The 18307-nt window shown below is 36.8% G+C and overlaps 4 protein-coding genes across 5 annotated transcripts in view; 3 read left to right on the top strand and 1 right to left on the bottom strand.

Moving 5' to 3' along the window:
* The first annotated feature begins 1268 nt into the window (after positions 1-1268).
* Positions 1269-4616, top strand: LOC146450487 (E3 ubiquitin-protein ligase RNF181-like). Its single transcript, XM_085100359.1, has 5 exons — positions 1269-1386; positions 1682-1722; positions 1911-1985; positions 2825-2899; positions 3549-4616. The coding sequence occupies exons 3-5, from the start codon at positions 1947-1949 to the stop codon at positions 3606-3608; spliced, it is 174 nt and encodes a 57-aa protein (XP_084956485.1). The 5' UTR covers positions 1269-1386; positions 1682-1722; positions 1911-1946; the 3' UTR covers positions 3609-4616.
* A 681-nt stretch (positions 4617-5297) lies between these two features.
* LOC146450486 (biogenesis of lysosome-related organelles complex 1 subunit 2-like) lies at positions 5298-9514 on the top strand. The gene is made up of 4 exons (XM_085100372.1): positions 5298-5573; positions 6847-6966; positions 7430-7534; positions 8001-9514. Exons 1-4 carry the CDS (start codon positions 5339-5341, stop codon positions 8030-8032), a joined length of 492 nt encoding a protein of 163 aa, XP_084956498.1. The 5' UTR covers positions 5298-5338; the 3' UTR covers positions 8033-9514.
* The window catches only part of LOC146450483 (nucleolar RNA helicase 2-like), a 30428-nt gene continuing 20624 nt past the window's right edge, over positions 8504-18307 (bottom strand). For both annotated transcript variants that reach the window (XM_085100371.1, XM_085100370.1), the window contains 3 exons: positions 12915-13046; positions 12297-12341; positions 8504-11515 (listed from right to left, as the gene is read on the bottom strand). In XM_085100371.1, the coding sequence (XP_084956497.1) occupies positions 11204-11515; positions 12297-12341; positions 12915-13046 (489 nt within the window). In that variant the 3' untranslated portion in view covers positions 8504-11203. The remainder of the gene's footprint in view (positions 11516-12296; positions 12342-12914; positions 13047-18307) is intronic.
* On the top strand, positions 14271-15752 carry LOC146450485 (uncharacterized). The gene has a single exon (XM_085100362.1). The coding sequence runs from the start codon at positions 14410-14412 to the stop codon at positions 15307-15309; it is 900 nt and encodes a 299-aa protein (XP_084956488.1). The 5' UTR covers positions 14271-14409; the 3' UTR covers positions 15310-15752.

The raw sequence follows: 18307 nt of genomic DNA, 5'->3' as shown, positions 1-18307 counted from the left end.
CAATTTGGTTTGTTTATGGCATGAATTATGCTCAAAATTCCATTTTGCATGACCTTATAGAGGCATGGAGTGTTTGTGACAAAAATTCAACAAACCGTGATAAGCCAAATTTTTCTCAACTGATTTTGATAATTGGGTCACTAAAGTAAATAATGGTTTAGGTACGGATGTTATGCAAGAAGGCAGGTAGATACACTGATTTTTGGAAAAATGGCAATTTTGAGTTGTAATTTTGACATTAATTTTGGCCAAACTCTAGCCCCAGGGTCCTCTCTGTCCAATACCTTGAGGGCAAAGTTACATGCATGAAATGAAAGCTCTATTATAGTAATATTCATAGTCAAATTCATTTGGCAGCCCAGTTGGGTTTTATGGCACTTTCAAAATGACCCCTGAAAGGCTGGATTTTTTATGCTCAAAGGGCAAAAAATGAGACCCCCCCTGAAACTCTAAAACTTAAAGTCAGAGAAGTGAGCCAAATTGGCTTTTGAAATATCTTCATGGCAACCAACTTCTGTGCCAAGTTTCAGCCAAATCGGTTGACCACAAGTTTTGGCCCCTGGAACACTTTCTCAGACAATGACGCTTAAACATAACCTGGACCTGGACCTGGATATATAATATACCGGTATTCTCTGTTGGGAGTTGGTGACCACTTATTAAAGAAATAAAAAACGTGCCAAGTGCATTGTTGAGTTATATAAGCACGCGGAGTGCAGAGAGGCACGAGCCACTTCTCGAGTGTTCTTAAAAATTCCCAAGTGCTTATATAACTCAACAATGCACAAGGAACAAGTTTTTATTTCTTTTATAAAATATAAACAATCGCAACTCCTCAGACAAGTGTGAATCCAATAGCGCACGCTCTTGCCGATCATGACACGATCACGACAGGGCACGCGATAGCGCAATCAAGTAAAAAGTCAGACTGTTTTAGTTTTTCGTCACATCGTGAGCAAGTTCAAGAAGTTAACTCCAAGTCAAGTTTAAGTTTTAAGGTGTTGAGAGACAAGTTGAAGTTGATTAAAAGTCTGGAAACATCAGTACAAGAGACTGTTCTTTGCGAATCCCTGGAGTGACAGTGCATTCTGTCTCTGAATTTCTCAGATTTTTCACAGACAAAAACTCTGACGTGTGCTCCGTGCATATGTACAATTATAATGTACGCACCATACGTATGCTTCGTGCATTGTGGAGTTATACAGAACTCAGTTTGACCAATCACAGTGCTTGCTTGACCCTGGCTATTTTATAATTATAAATAAAATGTTTTTTTTTTATTCTGAATATCATTCAGGGCTGCATTTGATATAATTCAAGCACCACCAGCTTCTAAGGATGTTGTTGAAGCGTTGCCAAATGTGACCATAACTGCAGAGCATATTGGTTAGTTAATTATTATTGAATAATAATAAGCCATGATACAATATAGAAAATCCCTGTATATCACTGTTTATAACCATCACTTTCCATATTTTACCTTTAACATCATCATCGCCATCATCATCATCATCGTCATCATCATCATCATCATCATCACTGCCATCGTCATCACTATCATCATTATCAAAACAGGTTAAAAAACTTTGTTAAGTTTTAACAGCACAACAGAGAGTGCACTTTTAACAAACTAAGTTTTGGGTTTGTAATTAATTAAATGAATAGTTTTTATTACTTTCAGCTCAAGGTTGTACGTGTCCAATTTGTCAAGTGGAATTTAAAGTAAGTGGCTTTAAATTATCATCTATTTCATAGCGTTAATAATTCTTGGAGAAAAGAGAAAAAATAAGAGAATTTTGTTGTTTTGAATTGACAAGTCATCTGAACTCTGCTGTTAAGGAAACTATGCACAGTCTGGCGATATTAATTTTTTTAGAGACCTAACTATGTTGATTATTACTGTTTATTAGATTGGCGATGAAGTCAAGCAGCTGCCTTGTGATCATATGTTCCATCAGAACTGTATTCTTCCGTGGTTATCAAAGGTAGTTACATATATTTAGCAACCATTCATGGGTGGGTGGGAGGTTAGCACACTTGGATAGGATATGACCTTTTATTGATTCAGAAAGAAAACAGAAACAAAAAACAAATTGGCTGAGAAGTTAAATGCAACGGGTGAATTTACGTTCATGAAAAGCCAATTTGCCTTCTGCCCAAACCTTTAGTTAATGATACCTCTGTTTTCATCCTTGCCTCTTGTCTAGTCATTTTTAAGTGCTGTTGTGCAAGTGAGATATTATAATTTTATGTTTTACCTTTACATAAACTTTTCATTCAGGGATGGTTTAGCAAGAAACTGCAAACATACATGAAAATTGTTTGCCATGTGGTTAAGTGACACCAATATTTTCTTGTTGTACCACTATCCTTGAGTAGTATTAAAAAGATGGTTGCCATGTGATCTACATGTCCTTGAATATTTATCTCGCTTGCCCTGTGCTGTGTGTTATTCCAAAACAAAATTTTGTTGCCATGGGCATTCTGCTGTTGCTACAGTTGGCTTAAATGATCATTAAAGATACTCTAGTTAGTTCCATAAGAGGAATAAGGAGAATGGTGACATCTGGGAATATGCATTTTGATTTGGGGTTTGAAAGATTAAGCTGAGCAATGCTGTCCTTCCCACTGGGTTGAGGAGAGGTCCATCCATAACCAGCTCTGCCAAATGTTATTATTTTTTTTTATTTGTATGGGCTATTTATTGGGTCACTCAATAAAATAACCAAGCCTAATTTTCACTTCACATTCCTTGTGAGAATGGTTTACACTGCAAACGAGAAGATAACACCATCCTCATTTTTGTGTATAAATTTCTCCCCAGACCAACACTTGTCCATTATGCAGACATGAGCTGCCAACAGATGATCCTGATTATGAAGAAATGAAAGTTTTGAAGGTAGGAGAGAATAAATGAAAAATGTAAAAATTGTTCTTTCTTTAATAATTAATGTTAAGAAAACAGACTCAACCGAGAGGTTTAAACCTTTACCCTTTTATGTACCATTTTTTGATAGCAGAGGTGAGCCTTTCACATACGCTTATAGAAAATGGTTGCCATTTCACATGTACCTGCAGTGGAAAACTCCATCCGTTTTTGGTGGGCTACCTATTTGAGATATTTTAGAAGACCTTTTGAAAACCTAAATGATAGCTTTTCCTACCCTTTACCTAATAAATCTATACTTCAGCTTGTAAAATCCCTACCCTTTTCTTAATCTTCAGCCTGAAAAAGGTGACATTTTTGGGTGGAGCCTCTCATGGTCCATTATAGGGAATACTCCCCTCCTCTTCCAGCCTGAAAAAGGTTTCCCCTTTTGGACGGAGCCTCCCCTTGTCCATTTTAGGGAGTACCCCCCCCCCCCCACCCACAGTAATGATTATTATTACTTTGTTGTCTTAACCAGTATTCCACTTGTTATTAAGTAATTTTTCTTCTTCCTCTCCTCCATCGGCAGAGGAGGCTTTAGTTAAGGAATAAGATCTTTTATTGAGGTTAACTAATATTCTGTTTGGTTTTATGAAGAGTGGCATATTTTTGTTGACAGGTGAAAGAGCAAGACCAGATGTTCCGAATGGAAACACTTCACGACTCGATGTTCTCCTGACAAAGAAGCTTGATGATAGCCAATACCATTTGATGCAATTCTAGCTCTTGGAGCATTTTTTATGCATCAAAATAATCAAAATAATGGAATTTTTTTCAGTTAAACTGTGTGAACTCATAAACACATATACAAAATTACATGTATGTTTAGATATTTTAGAAGGCTTAAATTTTTGTCAAGTCAGATATTAGAGTTTTTGTTATATGCTAAAAATAGACTAATTTCATATTAGTTAATCTTATTGTTAAAAATCCCATCATAATTACAAAATGTATATAAAATAGTCATTTCCATACCATGGAGACTGAGCTGATATGTAAGACCTTGTTTTGGAAAATAGTCTTAAAAGGTGGTTTGCTACAGTTTTTTGGGTTGAAGAAAGATCTTGTATCAAACGCAAGTAAAACAACATCAGAACTTTTTTTGGATTTTTTTTATTGCTATATTGCAGTAGAGATAATATGAAGTCAGAAATTGAAAAATTGAAAATTTCAAAAATGAAAGTATGAGTCTTTGGCAGGGGAATAAAAAAGTACACATTTTAGGGTTGTTTGCCTGTAAACCTCACTTTATAACCCTTCCTCTCAATTTCAGGATTCGAAGAATGGAGAAAATTTAAGTAAGTATTTATAGACCAGATGAAAATTTTGGCAAAAGACGAAAATGGGGAATTTGCCTAATTTGAAAATTCTGGAAAATTTGTCGGATATATTTCTTTGTAGCTCTTTTGACTAGATCTGGAGAGTAAGAAAGTAGTTATTGCCAATACAATCAAGGGAAAGATTGTGCCTGCATATTTCAGGGGAAATCCTTTTGGCGTCACCTGCTACATAATATAAGTCAGAATTATTGGCAGGTATTATTTTATTGTCAGCCTTTGTATAGGAAAAAGGCAGTTGTATGTTTTGTGAGAAAACTGAGGTTCATTTTCCCCCATATTTAGTAAGAAATATAGTTGTAACTTATTGTATAAAAATATTCATATTAAAAATAGAGTGGTTTAGAGTTGCTTGCCAAGGTGGTCTGTTTGCTAAATTGTTAATACAGTACAAAGCAATACCTTCATTTGTTAGATAGTTGTGTGGGTGAGTTGAAGGCAGGGTGTATGGAAAAAAAGCCCTAAGTGACACCTGATAGACTGCTAGATTCTCCTAACAAATTTCCTTGTTCTACCTTCTATGAACAAAGGAGAATTTAAAATGAGACCAAGAATCACTAAGGGATTTATTCCATGCACCTGTTTTGTTGATCATGTGATCAAGAAATCAAACGTGGCCCTAGTAGCCAAGCTTGTCTAACCTGAATATCAACTATTTCGGAGCGGATACTCAGATCAAGCTTGTCTCTCTCTGGATTTTGTGCTAAAATCTAGAAAGAGCCAGTTAGCAGTCTACACTGACACCTGACTTTTTTTGTTCCAAATATTGAGAAATTGGAACTGCTTCCTGTCTCACATAGTTGAAAGCCTAATTGGAGGTCTTTCACCCATTTCACCCGTTTAATGGGTTAATGGTGTGATCAGCATTTTAAATTTCTCCAAAGCTATGAACAATATCACTAAGTGCCATATTTTCTGATTATCAATATACGCCTCTTAGCGTTCGTCAAAATTTACAAACCGAACTTTGCAAACTAAGCATTTTGCAAACACTCACCCAACAACAGCTTGGGTGCTCTGTGGCTCACAGAAGACGAGTTGGAGAAGGGCCTGGGTTCAAAATAGTTCCAATATGGCGGAGACGACAGAAGGAAATGTACAGCAAAGTTCGATCCAACAAGAAGAAGCTATGAGCAGCGAGAAAGAAACATCTGGAGGTTTAGAACAAGACCCCTCTGAGGCGGTGTTACAAGGTACCGCTAGCATGGACAAGCCAAACATCACCCCAGGAGAAGTGATGTCTTTGAAGGAGTGCTGTAGAGAAGCGTTCGGAAAGCTAACCGAGTATTTGAGAGGGGAATTAGCTGGTAAGTTAATGAAAAGGTTGACTGAGAATCAGGTGTGCTAAGAGTGCATATAACTGATGTATTAAGTGATTATGAAAGCATTTAAAAGCTTAACCCTTAGAAGCTTAAGCTTAATTTTTATTTATTTTCTCAAAAAGAATGTTAACAAGCTATTCAATTCAATTTTATTCATACTTATTACAACGAAATACAATCTATTTTATTGGAAGAAGAAAAATTAAACGTGCAGAGCAATTTATTTAGTGATTTTACATTCTACGGAAGAAGTGCGTAGTGGTCAAAGGAGCAAGGCTTTCGTGTTGGCCATTACCTCAGTGCAGTTAAATAAAATAGGGGGAAATAGAAATATTTATAATACTGCTAACACATGTTACATCAACACTTACACAGCACACATGAATGTTTGGACAGCTACTATACAGAGTAAATACATATACGTCTTCTAATAAGCTACTGCATGAAGCAACGTTTCTTATCTTTTGTAATGATATATAGTCAGTTCGTCTCTTTTCCCAGCAGTGTATGGAGTTAAATACTATTTAAACATGCTTCATTCTTAGGGATTTACAGGCGACTCCTGATAACTCGTCAACCTTCAATGGAAATTGAAAAAGGTTTGAGTTGTCGGGAGTTGAGAACAAATGACCAGAAATAAGGGAAGAAACGGTTTTTACTGTGTATTTCAATAATACAGTGTCAATTTTAATCAAATTTAATTTTCGAGAAGTTGAGTGAAATGGAACAATACTGTATTTCTAAGTTACAAATCAAAAGGTAATGTAATGTGAAACAAAACAAAGCAAAGCAGGAGTAGAAGACTAGGTACTGCGAACTCTGCAGGTTTAAAAGACAAACATGGTTCGAGTTATCGAGGGTAAAATTATATGAAAATGACCTGAAGGGAAACAAAAATTGCTTTGAGTTAGCAGGAGGTTCGAGTTATCGAGGGTTCTAGTTACCGAGGGAAAAATTACAGTAACTGTATGATGGCAATCCAGGAGAAATCGATTTGATTCGAGTTAGCGTGAGGTTCTATTATAAAGTTAGTGAGGGTTTTAGTTATCGGAACTCAACTGTAGCTAAGAAAGACCTCAGGAGGCTTATTAATAAACCCAGCTGGCTCTTATTTGGACTGTGCACCTTTAAAATTAGACGTTCTATTGAAATTGCAGTCAGTAATAAGATACCCAATGACAGTTACAATGTTCAGTGTATGTATCCCCACCCCCTTCCTCCTCTCTAAACCTTACTCATTTTCAAATGATATTTTCAGGCTCTCTGGAGGACTACGTTCTTCTTGAAAAGTTGAATAAATTAACAGTTACAAAGTACAGTGAGATGTCCGTTACTGCCCAGGCACTTATATCAGCCATGGAGGAACTGGACAAGCAATGTAAGATCTTGTTGAAAATACACTCTGTCTGATTTCTGTAATGTTAAGAATCCTCAGATAAACTGAAGAACAGAACAATAATGATATTGTTCTGAGTAGGTCTAAGGTTTTGGGTTTCATTATCAGATGATCACCATTATAAGTTTGTTTTGCTGGTTGTGGTTTCTGTCAGAGAAAATGCTAACAGTAAATTGTCTTACAGGGAAGGGGGGAGGGGTGTTAGCTTACTGTTAATCCCCCCTCCCTCCCCCACTCATTCAGTCATGGTTCCAGCCATACCCAAATGGTACATTTTCAACAACAAATAATCGGGCGCTTGGCGCAAAGGCCCAAGGGTATAAAGTTGACCATGTTTTGTGGAAGATGGTAATTTCAGTACTGGCTTTCTAGACTCTGTAAACAGCAACTAGTCCCTCATGAAATGTTTCCAACTTGAGGTCTGGTTTTGTATGATTGCTTTTAGATAAAAACCTAGAGCCTTATCTGGAGCAGATTGAAAAGGTAGAGGAAAGTGTTGCCAGCCTTGAACAAGCTGCTTACAGACTAGATGCATATTCCAAGAGGCTAGGTAATGGACAATTCCTTCCATTTTTTATTAGTCAAGGATAGCCAGAGCAAGGGAAATAACATCAGAGAATACTGGAGAGGATGTTTAGCATTCTCATCAATTTCAAGTCACTCTAAGCTCATGTAACTCATGCCCACCCCAACCACTAGGTCTACCTCTCTGCTTTCTGCCACCCGGCTTTTTGAGAATAATTCATGTAGGATTACAACTTGTTCAATATCAAGTTCACAACATGATGCAAGGACCCCTCTCTCCCAAGGGGAGGCACAAAATAATGGAAAAAACAATCAGCTGCCACAACTAACACCTCCCCTCTCCACTAAAAAAAGGACCTATAGGATCCAACCCAAATAATACCCATAGGCCAAAACCACAAACTTTTGATGAACATGATACTGTAGCCACATTTTGGCAGTCCTAGCCTATCACAAATTTTAAATATAATTCTGTCTTTTGTTTTTTACAGAAGCTAAATTCAAGAAATTGGAAAGAAGATGAAAGTGAAAAAATGGTTCCTTTTTGTGGATACCTGTTCAGGTGGTCTAATGATCACCTCAGAAATTGAGATTTAGTCGGAAAGTAAAGCTGCAGTCAGGTCAAAATTTTTAACGCTATAAAATTAATTCCTCTACCCCACACCCTTAGGAGGAAACCGCTGTTATCTTTATTGGTTAAGCAGTCTATTGCTAAACAGTAATAGGCCATTTCCGAGTTGCTATGAACCTCATTATGAAAGCGAGGCTAAGTGCAAAACTTTTCACACGAAAATTAGTTTTGTTTGCATATGAATGTAAACTAATTTTCACAACAAAAACTTTGCACTTAGCCTCGCTTTCTTATTGAGGTTCAAACCAACTCAGAAATGGTCTATTTTTCGGGACTTTTTCATTTTAGCTTAACTTTGACTACTCTCTTTTTAAACTTGAAGAGTCATGGGCTTCAGAGTAGAAATCAAAGATCAGACTGGGGTGGCAAAATTCAAAGAATGGTTGTATTGAAGTGAAATGAAAAGATCAAAAGACATTGTGAATAGCAAATACACATCCAAAGAATGATCTGAATTCTCAACCCATTTCAAGCAAACTGACATAACATTTAGAACACATCAAAGGAACTTCACTTCCTCACTTCCTGCAGTACATATACGTCCACCAAGAAAATTAACCAAACATAACATTACTGATAGTTGCAGTTGAATTCTGAATGATCAAACTTCAGGCTACAGGTTCGATAGCGGTACCCAACTGATTAGCCAGGTCAAGCTGTTTCATAGAAACATGGTGAATATTTTTCATGGGTTATTTTACAAAACCTAGGTAGTTTGGTAAGTCTTCTGTCTATGCATATTTCTTTGGTGAAAAATATTAATATTCAATCTACAAACGTTCTATTAAAAATTCTGTTATCTGATTAATTAAGATGGAGAATATATAAGGACTGTAGTAAGGTATATAGCTAGTGAAGATACACTTGATTTATTGTGGAGTTAAAACTTTACATCAATAAATATATTGTAATGCCCTTTATTTAACACTGTAAGAAAGTAAGGCTTTTTGTTCTTTTTAGTAGAAAATAAATCAAGATTAATGTACTAATTTAATAAATTACACATTGAATAATTGCTCTTGATTTCAATGTATGATAGTTGGACAGCAACCCCAGCAACTTTAATACATAAACATAACTACACCCACAAGAAACCTCAGGTAACGAATGACCAGAAGGCCATTTGAAAATGAATTGATCATGAATGGGAACAAGAATGCTGCGATAGACCAAACATACTGAACAGCAACTCCTTACTGGTCCAGGCCTTTAATACTAGTAACAAACAGCGGCTTCGTGCATCTGCTTGTAAAGGCTGACTTAGACGGTACAATTCTGTTGCATGTGATGTAATGGAAGAGTGTTTGATCCAATTTCCAAACACTGATAAGCGGCTTGGAAAAAACAAAACAAAACAACAACAACAAAAAACAAAACCAAAACAAAACAAAAACAATGCACAGCTGAGTTTCTCTTTTAACCAACTTTGAGGCGTTTGGAAATCGGATGAAAATACTCTTATAACCATCTCAAACCATGAATAATCCTTGGAGAAATTCAAAGCAAATGCTCACTAAATGTATGATAATTAAGATCAGATTTCCAAACCTTATAGTAGTGATTTCCTTTGGTTTCTTTTTGTGAATATTATTATTGATGAGTTTTAGAAGTGCTGAAGCAACAGTTGTAAACTAAGATTCTACCATCTAAAACTCATTAATAATTCATCAAGAGAAAACGAAGAAAATCACTACCGTGACCAAGGTTTGGATATGTGATCCTAATTACCATAAAAATTTTGCCAACTTTAGCCTTGAATTTCTCCAAGAATTATTGATCATTTGAGAAGCCATATCAAACACTCGAAAGTGTGTTTCATCGGATATCCAAACACCTCAAAGTCGTTTAAAAAAACTCGGCTGCGCCTCGTTTTTTCAACCTACTTCTCAGTGTTTGGATATCTGATGAAACACACCTTCTTGTGTTTGATATATTATATCTAAATTGTGCTAGATCGAGGCCTCACATCTTTGGAAACTGTGGTTAGATTCTATACAAACGTACAGGTCTTGCAGATTAAATGCAAATGTAAGGAAATCAAGTATACAAATACATGGGAGAAATTGCTGCAATTTTATTCTTATATCTGCAAATGCAAACTTCTCTATCTAGATCTGTAAGTTATCCAAGAATTGTTTTTTGACTACACATGGTTAATCCTTTGCATTCTTTGATCACCATGTAGGTAAAATAATTATCTTTATCCTATGAATGAGATGTATCCCAACTGACACAATTTTTTATTACGCTTTGAATGAAGACCATCCAATCATGGATTAATAACAAAAGTTACCTTCGTGTCCTTCATTTGGTGATTTTACCGTTCAGGTATTGGACAGGACTCTGGCTATTGCTTTTCATGCAAAGGGGCCATGTCAGCCTAAGATTTAGATGTTTCTTTTTGCCAAAATTATTCTTCAAATTATTGCAAATATGTACCCTCTCTCGTGAGAAAAATGCTTGATCATAAAGTACTAAAAGGAATGTTCCTACTGAATTCTTAAAGCAAAAAACCTCACTCAGAGATCAGCTTCCAGCAATTTTTGCCTTACCAAATGGCAGGACTTGTTATCTGAAAAGCTGAGAGCATAACCGCCTTATATCAAATTTTCGGCTGATTTTTTATCCTTCTCAAAAGTGTCTGAATTTTTGTGTGTTGCATTCAATTTTGTCAGAGAACAGTGCTCAGTGTTTTTTTTTCCTCGCTGGTTTACACATAATCTTAGTTTTCGAGAAAAATGAGTCAGCAAAATGCAACATAAGACGGTTATGCTCAGCACTTCAATAATAAAATTATTGTCAAGTACAAAAACCATGCAAACTACACTACTACTCTTAGGTCCGTATTAGTCAGTGAGAAAAAAAAATCTGCTTTCCTAAGTTTTACTGACAGAAAAGAGAAAAAAAACTGACGCAGCCCCTTTAACTTCTACTACTTGGGAAAATACTGCGTAAAACACATAAAGCTGCTGGAAGATAAAAAGATGTTCACAGCAGGTCAATTTGCCGATGTTCACTACTGTTGATAAAGCCCCCAACGTTTCCTCTTTTCGTTCAAATCTTCTAGTCAAGCCAGTCATCAAATTTCTGGCCAACATGTCTGTGGTTGTCTTGGTTATTAAAGTTTCTTTTTCTTCGTTCACCATACATATCAGGCTTGAAATCTCTTTTAAAAGATTCCTTTCCACCGTAACCACTTCTTGATTTAAACTGTCCTGGTCCATATCGCTGATAAACATCTCTCCCTTGACTAAATCGCTCTCCAAAGTGCTGTCTGCCCTCCTGTTCGCCAATCCGTGGCCTCAGTTCTGGCAGTTCAGTTATACGTTGCACGGTGACGTCTCTATTACTCCCTTCTGATCCTGTCCAATATTGCTATTGATGAGAACATATTAGCAAAGTTTTAAAACAATTGGTGGAATGAACAAAAACAACATTCCACAAAAACAATTGCTTTGCAAGTGCATTAACATTTTGGAACATTTCTTTCCTCTCCTTTGCAAAACAACAACATGAAAATATAACCAAATTCAAGGTTTTGTGGATATCTTGAGTAAACAACATAGAACTCTGATCTCTGTTAACTATGAACGCCTTTCTACAAATTTAGTTTCTGAATAGTCCCCCCCTCCCCCACATTGTATAAGTTGAGCAGTTGGAATAATCATGAACATACTTTTGGATTCTCCAGTGACATTTTCATTGGGTTTGTCATTGTTGCTGCTTAATTTCCCTTTCAAACGTCACCAAGAGCATTCATAAGGCTGCATGAAAATGAAAAACTTTGTCTCTAACAGTTACAAGAAAAGTTTCTTGTTGGCAAGTTGAGACCTGAGCATTTCAGTATTGGACTGGTATTGTTTATTTCCCAACAAGTTATTTCCAAAAAACACTTTTATCTGACGTCCACTTTTAAAACAGGGCAGTTTCAAGCCTTTTCACTTTGCTTACAGTTGACACTCCTACGTCAAAGGGTTTGGAACAAGACTCATTCTAGACTAATGGCAAGGGCTGTCCCCCTAATCCTAGCATGACCCTAAAATGCCTCTCTTTTAAACCACAGCCTCCCCTCAGGCTACGTGTACCAGGTAAGCTAGGGCAACACTTAAACAAGTGTTTGATTTAAGCACGTCACTTTATTACACTGAGCACTCACCTCAAAAGTCTCTTCATGATGACTTGGCACATCCACTACCACACTCTGTTAAGGAACAAGACATGTGTCTTAACGATTACCATCACTATCATGAGAAGGAGTAAGACAACAATTTTCAAAATCTTAACCCTCCCCCCACCCCCTCGCTCCCTCATTATAATTATCATGCTGGTACAAAATTTTTAATTTCTGAATCTCATATAGAAGCTAGCACTTTAAAGGAAATAACAAATCCCACGGTTTGCAGGTCTGTTCAAGGGCAGGGTTCTTGCCATAAATAATGTAAAAACATCCAGCAGATAATATCACATTGAAAATCCATCGCCTGTAGAGAAATCGCTCTTTGTTTTGAGCATTTTCTTTCATCAAAAACAATGGTGACTTCAAGCTCTGCCTTTTTGGTTTCCATCCTTCCCAAGGCCATCTCGCTTCCATCATTCCCAGGGAGACATTGACAAAATGGCATCCACCTGCTATTGCAAATTTATTTATTACCTCCTTTTACAAATCTTAACAAGAACCTTGAAAGGGGAAGCAATGTATGATAAGCTCAAAAACACTGATGTAGGAGGCTAGAACATTGCAAGGGAAGCAAAACAAGTCATTATAAGATTATACCTTCCTGTCGTTACAAGGTCTCATAAATTCAATCTCTTCTTTAATCTGGGGCAAGGCATTTTCCAGTACACGCCACATGAAACCTGTTCCACGGATCTCCTGAGGGGCTGTCATTAAGTAAGTAATAAATCCCTGTGGAAATATGGAAGCTCTTGTTCAAAAGGAGCAGATAATATAACAACAACAAAACTTAATTATAAAAAAAATTTACAAGCAAATAAATTAATGCAAAAATACTTCCACCTGCAAGTACATGTAGTTGACTTATTGAAGTGGTGAAGAAGAAAAACAGAAATTACTCAACATACATTGCATTATTCTCTATTTTTGAACACATTGCTATCACAAACTAATTTTGAGGGGACTGTGTTTAAATGGTAATGTTAAATTTACTTCATTGGACAATTTGTAGGGTAGTAGAGCCTTCATGAGCCTACAGGCACACTACTGCCAAGCTTATTTTTACCATTTCTGTATCAGCAACTGGTATTTTGTCAGTTCTGTTAACAGTTTGTTCAGGTGTGCATTATTTTTTATACTCCTTATATGAATGATAGTTTTTTATATTATTTTATGACTTACAGCCAGTCTACAATATTTTATCAATCTGCAGAACATAGTCTGCAGTCTGCAAAATTTGCAGACTGCAGACTATGATGAAAAACATCCCAATATTCTGCCAAGATAGTTTGAGAGATCGAGTGATTGTTTTAGTCTGCACAGAAACTGCCTGTGGACACTCTGTCCTCATAATGCACTTTATTTTGAAAAGACAACTTATGAATATCGCACTTCCCGAACACTATTTACAATCTCGTGGGAATCGTCTACAATATTACGTGCCAGCTCAAGTTGGCGAACCTGACGCCTTTTGGAAGCATGGGAAATCAACACGTGCAAAAGTCCACTCAATTGCGATGACGGCATGTACCTGCCCCAAGAGTACAGGGCCTTGACTTTATTGGACAAAAACTACCTCTCTTATATATTCCGTCTTTTACTAGCAACGACGCGATCTTAAATAAACTTGTCACTTCGCTTGTGTTTTATTACCTCTAGCCTGAAGAAGGCTTATGTGAGTAGCCGAAACGTTGGGACATTAAGATCTTTTTAATACCTTTCAACCAGTGTAACATTTTTATATTATTTTATTATGCAACCACCTGGTTACAAATCAGTTTTTAGAAACTTATGCATGCATTTTCGAATTAATTTTGCATTGGAATCAACATTGACAAATAAAAAAAAAAAAAAAAAATAGAAACAAAACATATATCAGAACATTATCATTTTAACTACGTCTTAGCTACATGAAGAGCAGCAATCAATCAACAGCATCCAGCCCGCAAAGGGAGAGGCTTGGGCCACTATCATGGCCGGACGTGTGTAATTGAGCTCCGTACCGCCCTTCGTGAAACGGTCAGGATAGAAAGAAAAAATGCGTAGGAAGTCCATCAAACATTTTCCTTGAATCGCAGAATTGTTGCTAAGAAGTATGAAGCGAGCTGAACGCGGATCTGGCGACGAAATTGTTTCACCAGACCACAAACAACCACGTGGTGACCAATTGAACATGGCGTCTCCTTCTGATTGCAACGAACCACTTCGGGAGGAATTAGGCGAAGCTGAACCGAATCTAAAGGATATACACAACCTCCTCAAGAATATTCAGGGTGCCATCGACATTATTCAAGGCACTATTACTTCATTAGCTAAAGATAATAGCAAACTGACTGAGGAGGTTGCGGAGCTTCGACACGAAATCTCAAAGAGTAACAGCGCAGTCACCAAACTACAAAAAGAACTCAAGGACCAAAACACATACGTAGCGTCACTGGAAATCGAGTTAAACAGGGTTAAAAATACAGTCAAGGAACAGAAGGAAAACATTGAAGAATTGCAGGTAAGCTTTGAAGAGCTTGAGCAATATTCTAGGAAGAACTCTGTAGAAATACACGGCATTCCCGAAGACATCGATGCCCAGACCGATGAGATTGTGTGCAAAGTGGCTGAGGCAGTTGGAGTGGAAATGACGGCTGAAAAGATCGAGATATCGCATCGTCTATATCGTAAACAGGGAATAAAGCCAATAATTGTTAAATTTGCAAATCACAAAGACAAAACTAAATTATACAAAGCTCGCACTCAGCTCAAGAATGTAACCCTCTCAAGTATTTTCCCGAGCTCCTTGTCCTCCGGACAAAGGAACCACCGCATCTTTATTAATGAAAACTTGACTAATTACAGAAGGGAAATGATGTCCTTGGCTCTACAGAAGAAGAAAGATGGAAAGATTATAAGTTTCTGGTCGTTGGATGGGAAAGTATTTATCAAAACGGCCCCTTCGGGGAGACCAAGGAAAATGCTTTCCATCGAGGACGTAAAGCAACTCTAGGATGCCATTTATTGCTATTAACTATCCTGTATTCTTGAAGAGTGTACTATTAGCATATATGCCGGTATCTAGCGGATCTGTCGATTTATAGGCTGTTGCTCGAAGGGTAGTACATAGGTTGTTTTATTGCCTCTTGATTTCATAGACTTTATGTTTGTGTTCTTGTGCCTAGCGTCCTATTATTGGGTTGTTTGTGTACCTGTGTTTTAGGTGTTGATGTAATATTGTTTTTTTTTCTCCGACATGTTAGATTTATCTAAGTGCAGTTTACTTTCTTTGAACGTGAGAGGCTTGAAAAGCCAACTTAAAAGAAGAAGTATTTTCAGTTATTTGAAGAGCCAAAAATGTTTATTTTATCTCCTACAAGAAACATACTCTGAACCAAAAGATGAAGTAGTGTGGAAAAATGAATGGGGAGGTGGCATCTTTTTCTCCCATGGGACCAATCGTCAGAAAGGAGTTTGTATTCTGATTAACTCTTCTTATGATCTATCCGTCACCAGCCATTTCAGCGATCCAGAAGGGAGGATCGTAATCATTAACTTGATTATTCATAAGGTAAAACTTTCTATTTGCAACATTTACGCTCCTAATAACTTGGTGCAACAGAACAACTTTATCCAAGGCTTAAATGAGGCATTGCTAAGCAATGCCGAAATCGATAACGTAATTATTGGCGGTGACTGGAATGTAACCTTGGAGCGTATTGATAAAAAAGGTGGCGCGCAATGGAAACCAACAACCTATCGTGACAAATTGTTATTAATGATGGAAGAGTTGAATCTCTCCGACGTATTTAGGAAGAAGAACCCATCTAAAAAAAGTTTTACGTACGAATCTAAATATCTAAAAGTCAAATCAAGAATAGATTTTTTTCTGGTGTCAACTTCCATTATGAAATTCGTTCTTGCTACCGACTCAAGAACTTCTATAGCTCCTGATCACAAAGCGGTCCGACTAAAATTAAAAATTAGCAATTGTTGTCGCGGCCCTGGCCTATGGAAATTTAACAATTCTTTGCTTGAAGATGAGAAATATGTAAATTTAATCAAGAACAATTATCCAAAAATAAAAGAAAAATATAATGACATTGAGGACAAAAGACTCAAATGGGAGTTAATCAAAATGGAAATCAGAAGCCTAACAATTCCTTATTCTAAATACAAAGCTAAGCAGAGTAGGAATGTGGAAACAGCCATTCAAAAACGTTTGGATGAAATTGATACGTTGATTACAAACAGTAATGGCCTTCAAAACATCGACCCTGAACTAAAAGAATACGATCGGTTGAAACGCGATCTTCAGGCCATTTATGACACTAGAGGAAAAGGGGCAATATTTCGTTCTAAAGTGCGTTGGACGGAGGAAGGCGAGAAGCCGACCAAATACTTCTTCAACATAGAAAAAAGGAATTTTAACACGAAGGTCATTGCGGAACTTAAACCAGATCCCGACGGTAATGTCATTGTAGATGAAAAAGAAATCATGTGCGAAATTCACTCTTATTATGCTGACTTATATAAATCGGAGGTGGATAGTGATAAAAGCGATGACAGTGACTTCAATAACTTTACTGCCAATCTAGAACTGCCGAAACTATCTGACGATGAAAGGGATGAAATTGAAGGAAAGCTAACTCTTGAAGAATGCCAGAATATATTGAAGACATTTAAATTAGGAAAGTCTCCAGGAGAAGATGGTTATACTGTCGAATTCTTCAACTGTTTTTTTGAAATTCTTGGTCAGGATCTACTGAACAGTCTTAATGCTTCTTACGACGTTGGCGAGCTGTCAATTTCTCAAAGAAGAGGTGTCATAACACTTGTTCCAAAAGAAGATTCTAACTTATTGTTTCTGTCAAATTGGCGCCCCATCACTTTATTAAATGTCGACTATAAGATCGCATCTAAAGTTATTGCTAAAAGAATAGAAAGTATACTACCGAAGTTAATTAATCCAGACCAAACCGGATTTGTTAAAGGAAGATACATCGGGCAGAACATTCGTTTGTTAACAGACGTTCTTGAACAAACAAAACGGCAAAACATTCCGGGAATCCTTCTTTTGCTTGATTTTAGGAAAGCTTTTGATTCCCTGGAATGGTCCTTTATTCAACAGACTCTTTCTGTATTCAACTTTGGTGAAAGTATCAAACGTTGGATCTCAATTTTGTACGCTAAAAGTGAAAGTTCAGTCTTAAACAATGGCTTTTGTACAGAATCCTTTCCATTGTCTAGAGGAGTTAGACAAGGCTGTCCATTATCCCCTCTCCTCTTTATTCTAGGAGCGGAAATTTTAGCGAGTAAGACACGACAAGATCAAAATATACAGGGGATAAAAATCCACGGTTACGAATTCAAAATTAGTCAATTTGCTGATGACACCTCCTTATTATGTAAAGATCTAAATTCAGTTGAAAATGCCATTGCCTTACTCAATGTCTTTGAACGTGTATCGGGATTGAAGCTTAACCAGCCTAAAACAAAAGCACTATGGCTGGGACCTTGGCGTTTTAGTGATTCTAAACCGTTGGGTCTAAAATGGACTAAAGATCCCGTCAGAACTCTTGGTATTTTCATTTCTTACGATGAAAAAGGTAACTACAAGAAGAACATTACCGAAAAAATTGAAAAAATGGACAACCGGCTTAACTTCTGGAGATCCCGAAGTCTAACTCTACTTGGTAGATGTCTAATTTTTAAAAGCTTAGGAGTTCCACAGCTGATTTATTCGGCTTCAATGTCGAGCATGCCTATAGAAGCGAGTGTCAAGTTGATCACCAACTATTTATTTAATTTTATATGGAACAAAAAACCTGATAAAATAAAAAGGCAAGTAATGTACCAGGACTATATGGATGGCGGTTTGCGCGTACCAAATATTCTGACCACATTTAAGTCCCTTAATTTAGCATGGATACCCAGACTTTTAAAAAGTGAAAACTGCTCAGATGAATCTTGGTCATATATCCCAAGCTATTATTTTAAAAGGTATGGTG

Source organism: Pavona decussata, unplaced genomic scaffold, assembly GCF_977016875.1.
Source record: "Pavona decussata unplaced genomic scaffold, jaPavDecu1.1 SCAFFOLD_464, whole genome shotgun sequence".
Taxonomy (NCBI): Eukaryota; Metazoa; Cnidaria; class Anthozoa; order Scleractinia; family Agariciidae; genus Pavona; species Pavona decussata.
Note: the sequence above shows the minus strand (reverse complement) of the source record. Positions and strands in the feature narration are given on the sequence as shown.